Here is a 10,543-nt window from a genome sequence, read left to right on the forward strand (position 1 = left end):
AGAAAAAACAAAAAAAAATTGGCGCACCATGGGATATTGTAATGGCGCACCAGGGTGCGCCATTAGTATACCAGATACTAATGGCGCACCACAGGTGCGCCATTAGAAAAAAAAACTAATGGCGTGGTGCTAGTGGCGCACCTATAGTGCTCCATTAGTAGCGAAAACAGGTGCGCCACTAGCAGCCCTTTTTCTAGTAGTGGAATGTCAAATATGTGGAAAAATAGCTAAAGAAAAAAGTGATAGATAGTACAGAATGATGATATAATTACTGTAGAGAGAAAAAGGAAAGAAAATGAGGGGGGTCAGGATAGTTAAAGGGGCAGCATAAATGTATTAGAATGGTTTGTCTGTGCGTGCAGGGAAAGGAGGGGGAGGGGTGTATTTACAACATCAATAAAGGAAACAAAATGGTTGAAGTTATCAACATGGTGATAACAGAAGTTATCAGGGTATGATCACAAATGTTAGCATTTAAGTAACTAGTTAGCAAAAAAAATTGAAAACATGTAGGTATCTAGTTAGAACAAAAAATACTAGCACAACATTCGCAAAAAGTTATCGTGGTGAAAGTTACCATACGATAAAATGGTAAGCTGAACAACAAGGTACAAATATCTTTCATGTAGAACGATGTATTTATCAGTTAAAAGTAGAGCGCTACAATTATCAGTCAGATGTTAGCATGGTGATAGCAGAAGTTACCACACAAAGGGTTGAAGTTATCGGCATGGTGATAGCAGAAGTTATCAGGGTATGATCACAAATGTTACCATTTAATTATCTAGTTAGCAAATAATTATCAGTCGGATGTTATTAAAAGTTACCAGGAAAAATGAACAATAATAATCACGTATAATACATCCACACACCAGACAACATAAAAAATAAAAGAGCGCAAATGTGAAACGAAAAAACATAGTTAATTACATAGCACACACGCAAAAGCATAAGTCATTACATGTGAGAGGGGGGGGGAGGTTGTCCATACATAGGATAAAAAGAGCATAAATATACACACAAGGATCAAACTAAAAGCATAAAAAAGGTCTTCGAAAAGCAGACATCCATCCCATCACTCTGTTGTGATAAAGCGAAGACACGTATATGCCTTCACTTACCAAGGACAGCAGGCTCAGAGCTTGAAAACGGATTGGAGTCAATAGGATTATCTTCAGAATTCTTTAAATCTCGTGGTGCTGTCGTCATATGATCAATTGGGGATGCTGCTGCTCGGTCTTGGGGAGTATTGTTAACCGTTGGGACCACTGTTGGTGCTTGAGTTGTCAAAACAACCGCTGGGGGCGGTGTTGGTACTGCAGCTGGGACTGCGGCCGTCGTAATAATAACTGGTCCGGGCGTTGTGGGGCCAAAATCTAGGCCAAGAGAGGAAGATGGTGGGGTGAAATCCCAGTAGGCCCTATCAGCAACATCTTCTACCTCTGCATTAATGCTGAATTCTTTGGCGGGGACTTGGTCATCCCCAGGTTGAGCTTCAACAAACACTGCATCTTCAGTTTCAACTGGTTCTACCAAATTGGATTGGGAAGATTCAACTTCAGCTTGAACAACAGATGCTATTTTGACAGGAGCTTGCTCATCTTCAGCTACAGCAGCGGTCATTGGAGGAGCAATTCCTTGAACTTGATCAGCAGAAGTTTTAGCTACAATAGCGCTTGTTGAAGGAGCAATTCCTTGAGGTTGATCAGCAGAAGTTTCAGCTACAACAACAATCATTGGAGGAGCATTTCCATGAGGTTGATCAACAAAAGTTTCAGGTACAACAGCGTTCATTGGAGGAGAAATTCCTTGAGGTTGATCAGCAGAAGTTTCAGCTTCAGTGCCAATAACAACATTGGCAATTTCTTCTACCACTTGAGTAATAATGGCTGCTACCACGAGCTCATCCACAGCTTCATCCACAGCTATGGGAGAAGTGACCACGGGGGAGTCTCTAAAATAATCTTTCGCGTCCTTGGGAGCAAAACGAGGAGAATGCCTAGTTGCAACTGCAACTTTAGAAGACTTCGTAACCTTCCTCACAGTAATCTTGGTCTTCTTGCTGCACACAAAGAAAAATAAACATGGACATCACCAGCTTATAAAAACATTAGTTACCAGCTTATATTAACATTAGTTATCAGTTTATATTTGCATACAACAGCTAAAAATAACATTAGTTACCACCTTATATTGACAGAAGTTAACAGCTAAAACATAACTTTAGTTACCAGCTTGTATTCAAATTATTTGACATCTTATGGCCAACTTGGTTATCCACATAATGCAAACAATCAACATCGTCATGAATCATTAATGAAGATGGTAACTATGAAGATAACAAAGTTACCAACAAATTTATCATGCTAAAAAAACAGTAAATATTGTAAGAGCTTTGACTATAAAAACTACCAGTCACTCCCATACAGATTATGATGCCACGCATAAAAGAGTTAAATTACCGGTATATATTCACCTAATTTACAAATGAAAAATAAACAAATAGAGAAAATCATTTAGATATCATATAGTGAGGAAAAATAACATTCATAATCACCTGGGTGACATGTCAGACGAGTCAACATCTGCCGAAGAACGTGCAGGATTACTAGGTATCTCCTCAGGCGTGACACCCATACTGCTCAACCGAGTTTGCTGAAGGTCGGCAACACTAATAGATGGAGCATTCGAACACCTGACAAGTTATTATTTGAAAAGGATATAGTGCACGTGAGAAAAATGTTACCGTAGACAAACAACACATGCTTACTAGCATATAATTACTAAAATTATCATGCAAACAAAGTTAAACAACGTATTGTTCAAATAAAAAGCTGAAGTTATTATCGTGACAATAGCTACTAAAAGTTATGAGCCTTACCATGATATAATTACTATCCATTCTAGACAAAAACACAGGCTTATTAAGGAATAGAAACTATCCAGACATATTTACTTCTAATTATCAGAAGCTAGGTGCTAGGAAAAGTGGTAACACAAAAGAGTAACAACAAGTAAGTATGTACACAAAGAAAAATAAACATGGACATTACCAGCTTATAAAAACATTAGTTACCAGCTTATATTAACATTAGTTATCACATTATATTTGCGTACAACAGCTAAAATATAACATTAGTTACCAGGTAAAAAATATAATATAACAAATGAAAATAAAAAGAAATCAACTAGCACATGATAAGAAACTCACTTGCGAGGATGTTGTTTCTTCCACGTGGGATTGGCAATTACTGAGTTAGTGCCCTTATCAGGGCCTACAATGCCAAGCTCATTGATGACTATTGCCTTGATAGAACGATGTGTATCATCCAACGACGGCTGGTCAGAAACAGTTGTACCAGTGGCCATGGGCGGAGAAGGTAGGCGTAATTTCTTGCGACGCCTGGAATATAGCTTTTCGAAGTTACGGACAAGAGAAGAACCGCACCTCTTCACAGAAGCATCAACAGCAGCCTCGTTTTGAGTATCCGTCGTATCTGGCTGGTTATGCAATCCATCACTATATACATTCCCGGAACATGCAGTAAGCATAATCCGAGACTCGAGAGGCTGATCGGTTCCTGTAGTAGCAGTTCCATCAATTCCAGCTGACCTTACCGACACATTGGCAGTTGCAAACATGGTTGCACCCACATCTGCATTCGCTGCGCCACTACCTGAAGCATCATGGGCATTCGGTCCAGCACTACCCCCACTACCTGAAGCCTCATGGGCGTTCGGTCCACCTGAAGAACCATGGTAATGAACATGAAAATCTAGATCTTCGTCAGAGTGACCATCATCGCCACCATCACTATCCTCAGGATCAGAATCTGAACCTTCAACAGTTTGCTTGCTGGGATCTTTTACTGCACACGAGCGGGATGCAGGACGGGTGCTTGCAGTCTTCTCGGCAGTCTTCCCGGCAGCAGAAGATAAACCCTTTAGTTGGTCTCTAACAAATGGGACATCCATGAGTTGTCTTCATCATCCAAGGACATGAACTCATTAACAAGACCACCCAGGAGGCCAACTATGCCAGACGAAAAGCGACCCACAATAGCAGAAGCTTTAGCAAGTTTCTGATAGAAAATCATGAATGAAAAAACAAATAATCAGGTTGTGAGTGGCATTAAGTATCATGCAAAAACAACTAAAAATACCACACAAATATAAATTCAAATGAAGTTATTCCGAAGTGAGAATCTAAAATATAAAAAAAAGTTACCATCATGAAAACAGTACAAGTTACCAGGTCTTTATAACAAAATTTACCAGGAAAAAGGAAAACAAAAATACCCAAACGCACAAAAAAGATTATAATACCTGTTCAGAACAGTTTTGCGGTGCATGAACATGCATGAATTTATATAGACCTTGTAAGCCACCAAACAAGCAATAGTCTTGACCATATTCGGGCTTAAGCTAAAAAATGATAAAAAATAAATTAAGATCTTGATAAAAAAGATGGCAATACATAGAAGGTAAGAAAAATGATGAATGGGAAATTACCGGTAATTTCCCATAAGAAAGCTTGTCCCTGTGGACATCCATCTGGAGAACTTTCGATGCCAACTCATTGGTCCACACATTAATTGCAAAAGGACCATTAGGCAAGATGATACCAATGTCAGTTAAGTCAATAGCATCTATATACAGAAGCTGGAAAAACAGAAAAGGTCATTACAATCTAGCTGTTTGGCGGAATAAGACGTACAATCCAAAAATCGTGGGAACAAAAAAAGAATATGGGGACTAACATTGTAGAATAGGAGGCAGCCCGTCATAGGCTTTCCTTTTGAAAGGGCTTTGTGAAGCTGATCCGCAATAAATTTGCACCAGTTGAGGTTTTTTACATTGCCAATATTTTTCTACGAAAAAAAGAAAACACATGAAACATAGAGGAATGTATGCACACAAGTTAGCAGGGGACATAAGTATACACTTAAAACACTGGATAATCATTGAATCACCAAGTACATAAGCACACAATTACCACATTATTGAGAAGTAAGTCAAAATTACCATATTTGCAAGGCATAAATAAATTATCAGGTGCATTACTAAATAATTATCACACTTCCATAAAAAGTTATCAAGCGCATTACTACATAATTACCACACCTTCAGAAAAAAGTTATCAGGTGCATCACTATGTAATTACTACACATTCATAAAAAGTTATCCGGTGCATTACTATATAATTACTACACCTTCATATAAAGTTATCAGGTGTATTACTACATAAAAACCACACTTCAGATCATACAAAATCAAAGGGACAGAAATTACCAGACTCCAAAAATCAGACTAAGAAGCAAAAAAGTTACCAGGTATAAAAACAGAAAAGAAAAGAGATAAAAAGTGTGAACTAGAAAGATAGCCAAATGTGTTTACCAACACAGAATACCATCTGGTGCTGATCTTGTTGGAAGTCGTTGGCGCCATCACAGCGCTGGCAGCAAGCATAAGCCACAAGCGCTTGAAATTGTCATCATGCCGATTAGTGCTCAAAATAAGATTTAATACAACAACAGTTTTAGGAGCATGTCCAAGATCACCAAAAAGATCTCCCGCAAGCTCAAGCTGTTCATTTGTAGGAACCTTGAAATCCACTGCAATATCACCTCGCAGCACACCCATTATACGATGCACAGACTCTTCATTGACCGGTAACCTTCCACGACCAGGTACAACGACCTCACAGGAATCAGGGTCGTATAGACCAGCAAGCCATTGAGAAAGCCGGTTGAACAGATTATCACACTTGATATTCCGCAGACTAGTGAAATCCATGTCATCAATCACGGACTTTCTCTCATCTGACATGTCCTTACAGGCAGTCACAAGAGCACTAGGAGAAGCCCTGTTCTGATCTGCGGGAGGCTTATGCTTCTTTAAGGGGTTCACCTCCTCAAAGTCATCATCTAATTTGTGCTTCCTTGGCATTGTGACCTGACAAACAAGAATAACAAAAAGAAAAAAGTGAGCATAAAAGATGCATATCTGTTGAATTAATAGTCGCACACATATTCTTAAGATACATTGGTAACTTGTGAACATACAACAAGATACCTCATCGACAACAGAGAAGGACGAAAAACAAATAAGGACATGTGTGCTTCTACTAGATATTGAATACCTGATTTTTTTTTGCTTATGATACACCGATAAAATGGATGTATCGGGCAAGATAAATTAGGCAAAAAAGGGATGGCAACAACTTACACACAAACACATATATTGGACATCGCGACACTAAGTATTAAAAAATCAATGACATGATAAATTTTATAGTGGACTCCTGATAAATTATTCAAACCACTGATGGTAAAATTTACAATTAAAGTTCAGGTAAGTTAAATGGTGGCACACCCATTAGTTAGAAACACACAAAATGCATCATGAAAATTAGGGGTGGGAACAACTTACACGCAAACACATATATTGGACATCACATCACTAAGTATTAAAAAATCAGTGACATGATAAAATTTACAGGAGACTCCTGATAAATTATTCACACCACTGATGGTAATATTCACAAATAAAGTTCAGGTAAGTTAGAAACACAAAATGCATCATGTAAAGGGACACCACTGATAGTGCTAGAACAAATAATCCATCATGACAACCTAAACACAAAACGAGATGAACTGCATATAAAACACACAAATAGTATGGGATTATCACCAGCAACCTAATTATACAGGTGGTAATTCAATTCCTTCACTGCAACCATAAGAGCATGATAAAATGGAGCCCAACATAGATACAGAGTGAGGAGAGTAGTTGTAAAATCCCTGCACCGAACCCTAGAAATCAGAATCGAGCCGTGTGGCAGGGGGGGTCAGTTCAAAAACCTACGGCAACTACCCACAAAATCGAAAACGGCAAATTAAGCACTAAACGATGTGCATGCGAAACAGGGGCTAACAAATAGAAAATGCACCACGAATTGATAGTATTGAGCGCATTCATCGTCTGTTCTAACCTGCGACCAACCGACGAACATGTCGCCACTAACCGCGTCGAGAAATAGAGCACGAACTACTGGGCAGATGTGTGGGGGATTGAATCGATACTCGCCGGTGCAACAGAACCCTGCTGGCGCCGAATTGGCCGGAGAAGGCGCCGCCTCTCCGCGTCAACGGAGAGAGAGTGGGGGCGGAACGGCCAAGGAACAGAGAGCGGCTAACGGCGTCGAGAAACAGAGCACGAATGTGAGGGGGATTGAATAGAGACTCACCGGCGGAACAGAACCCTGGCGGCCGGAGAAGGCGCCGCCTCTCGGCGTCGACGGAGAGAGAGCGGGGGCGGAACTGCCGAGGAAGAGAGCGGAGCGAGGCGGGAGTGGTGGGGGAGGGAGGAGTTAAGGCAACACGTATACGGGGAGACGGTTCAAGCGAGACGAGCGTCGAACGATGGCCCACCAACCAGCGACAGAAAAAAGGGAACGGCTGGCTGGAACGTGCACGGGCGTTGGATTTGAACTGGACGACAACAAGGTGGTGTGGCGATTTTGCAATCTATCACAAGTGTGCCAAATACATTTAAATATTGGTGAACATTTTCTAATTTTCATGAATAAATAAGACTGAAAAAAATAGCGCTACAGATTGTTTCTTGAGCAATTGGTTTTGGCGATACAAAAACGCTGCAGGAAAAGTCAAACAGTGGAGCGATGGCCGTGGCCCATTTATGGGTTGTCCCCTGCTTTTCCTCTGCCTTTTACTTGTCCGTTCTCATTTTTATAGATTCTTTGGAATACTTTATTTATATTCTCATATTTTCTTTTCTTGATAATGTCTTTTTCTTTTTACATTTTTACGCTAAGTGCTTAAACCTCTTTTTAAATCACATGAACCCATATTTATACATGCAAAAACATTTCTTTTCGAAGTTTACATTTTGTTTTTTGATAAATTACAATTTTCCTAAACTTCAGGTGGCTGAAATAATTCTTCGCTTCAGTCACTTTTTCCTTCTTCCCGGGCGCACAAGATGAGGAGGTCGGACCTCGCCGGAGAAGAAGCAACCTCACTATCTATCTTCAACTCTGACGCCTGATGAAAGTGATTGATGCAACATATTTTTCAGGCATTATACTATAAAAAGTTTAAACATGGTTTGAATTTTCATTGTATATAGAAGAAAACTTATATTGTGATACTTGAACATTTTTATTTTATCACTATGCATGTGTAATTTCTTAAACATTCTAACTTTCTTGTTTACAATATTTTAGAAGATTCCGAAATATTTTTTGTATAAAAAGTATCTCCTTTGATCCGCAAACATACAAACCGCCAGAGTCCAGCAAACCGGCCGCCTATGATTGAATAGTTAGGAGGTGGTACCCTCAACCCATCAGAGTCGAATCCTAGATTTGGCGTTGATGCTCGTATTTTCTGGATTTATATCAGGCCTTCTAGCGATGTGCATTTTGTGGGAGAAGACGTTCGCGTCAAATACGAAGGTGTCTATGATGATTTCATAAATCTCGAAATGATGTGCCGGCTGAGTCTCTTGAAGATGCTCATCTATACCCCTATATAGTGTGCGAATAACTTTAAAAGATGATCGTTGGATGAAGTCAATCATGCATTACAAAGATGGCAAATCCGAGCACTACTGGTCGTTGGATATCATCTACATTTCATCATATTTTGCCACATGTACAAGTTAGAAGACTCAATGGTTGATCTTAAGCATAATGAACAAACCTCAAAACACAAGCACTTCTTCTTTGTTCTAAAATCTTCCATATCATAATTGCCCAAAAAAATTTCTACATGAATTACAATTATTTGATATTACTTTATGCTTTACTAAGCACAATTTCATGAATCTTAAAATATATTAGCTTTTATATAAAAACTAATTGATTTTGAATGAGATGAACTATAAGAATTAAACGAACATCTACGTCTTGCATATATGACTCAAAGTTTACATGCTATATGTGGTATTTATTCATAATTTGATTGCCAAATCTCATGCATACAATGCACGTGTGCCTATATAGTATGAATAACGTCTGCATATGTGCATGTGTTAATAGGGATGAATGTATATAGTATGAATAACGTCTGCATATGTGCATGTGTTAATAGGGATGAATGTATATACGTACGTATGAGCGTCCGCGTTTGTATTGTGTTGAAAAAAGACGAATCCCTTGGCATGCAATGTTCCGCCGCAGCACTTCCGAATGAAACGAACTCAATCCCATATATTTATTCCACATTTCGGAACAAATAACGAAACTGCCGTGACAATCTCGTACAACATGAATGGACAAAACAAATAATGTAAAAAAAAAAGCAAACAAACAATTTCATGGGCGGCATCGACCGATATCCATCAATTCTGAACCTTATCCTCAGCATGGTCTCACTCCTCGAAGCACCTGACGGCGTTGTCGGGGTCGATGTCGCTGCAGAGCGGCAGGTCGGCGGGGAGCGCCTCCAGGCTGAGGTTGGCGTCCCTCAGCGCGAACACCACCTCCTCGAACAGCAGCCGGTTGCCCGTCGGCGTGAGGTGCAGCCCGTCCCTGAGGAACGCCGTCTCCCACCCGGGGAACTCCTGCATCCTGGACCAGAGGTCGATAGCCCGGAGCCCGCACTGCGCGGCCACCTCCACGCACGCCCGCGCGTACCGCCCGGCCGCCTCGTTGGTCCGCTCGGGCAGGCCGGACGCGTCCCCGTTGCGCGGGAATCGGACGCGGCCGCGCTCGTCGACGGGGGGCGGCGTGATGAGGATGAGCGCCGCCGACGGCCAGCGCGCGCGGAGCAGCGCGCAGATGGCGCGCAGGTTGTCCCGGTACTCTGGGAGTGGCACGTGCTGGAACGCGCTTGCGCGGTCGGGGAGCGACGCGTCGTTGGCGCCGAAGAAGACGGTGACGGCGGCGACGGCCGCCGACGCCGGGATGGCGGAGAATGCGCGGTCGGCCACCAGGGACGCCCAGCGGGTGTTGTAGCCGCTGTAGCCCCGGAGCACGACGTCGGCGGAGCGCGAGTAGTGGTTCGCCAGGTGCGCGCCCCACCCGCCCTCCCCGAACGACTCCTCCGTGATGGAGTCGCCGAACAGCACGATCGACGGCCTCATGATGATCCTCAAGCAGTCAAGCCCAAGCCTCGATCGCTCGTGCTAGTCAAGCTCGATGAGAGGCATCGATCGTAGCGTCGGCACGGACGGGTATGGGTATATATAGAGACAACGAAGCCAAAGGCGGCTGCATGGGAGAGCTAGCCGGGTTGGCCGTACGCACGCACGTTGAATTCGTCCCGTGACCTCACGCCTGACATATACGGGCTCGGTTCAGTGCTACAGACGAAAAGAACAAAATACCACTCTGGATCATCTTGGTTTGTGGCGACGTCGCTTCCGTCGTACGGACACATCCAGTATGGAAAATCAAACTGCCCTCGTCGCCTGATCGTTATTCGGTACCGCCTCTGTGCCGCTAGAACATTCCTTTCCCCTGGGCTCGCGTATATGAGCGGTGATCTTAGTACTACTTGATACTCCCTCCATTTTT

At 42.0% G+C, this 10,543-nt stretch overlaps 1 protein-coding gene across 1 annotated transcript; it reads right to left on the reverse strand.

Annotated features, from left to right (window-relative positions):
• Nucleotides 1–9,236: 9,236 nt before the first annotated feature.
• Nucleotides 9,237–10,161, reverse strand: LOC123162124 (GDSL esterase/lipase At5g45920). Its single transcript, XM_044579920.1, has one exon. It carries the CDS (start codon nucleotides 10,108–10,110, stop codon nucleotides 9,397–9,399), a length of 714 nt encoding a protein of 237 aa, XP_044435855.1. The 5' UTR covers nucleotides 10,111–10,161; the 3' UTR covers nucleotides 9,237–9,396.
• Nucleotides 10,162–10,543: the final 382 nt, after the last annotated feature.

The sequence above is a fragment of the Triticum aestivum genome, chromosome 7B (genome assembly GCF_018294505.1).
Source record: "Triticum aestivum cultivar Chinese Spring chromosome 7B, IWGSC CS RefSeq v2.1, whole genome shotgun sequence".
In the NCBI taxonomy this organism is placed as follows: domain Eukaryota; kingdom Viridiplantae; phylum Streptophyta; class Magnoliopsida; order Poales; family Poaceae; genus Triticum; species Triticum aestivum.

Excerpts from the sequence above, each read along its gene's own strand:
- LOC123162124 (XM_044579920.1), bottom strand. The coding sequence starts at position 10,110 with ATGAGGCCGTCGATCGTGCTGTTCGGCGACTCCATCACGGAGGAGTCG.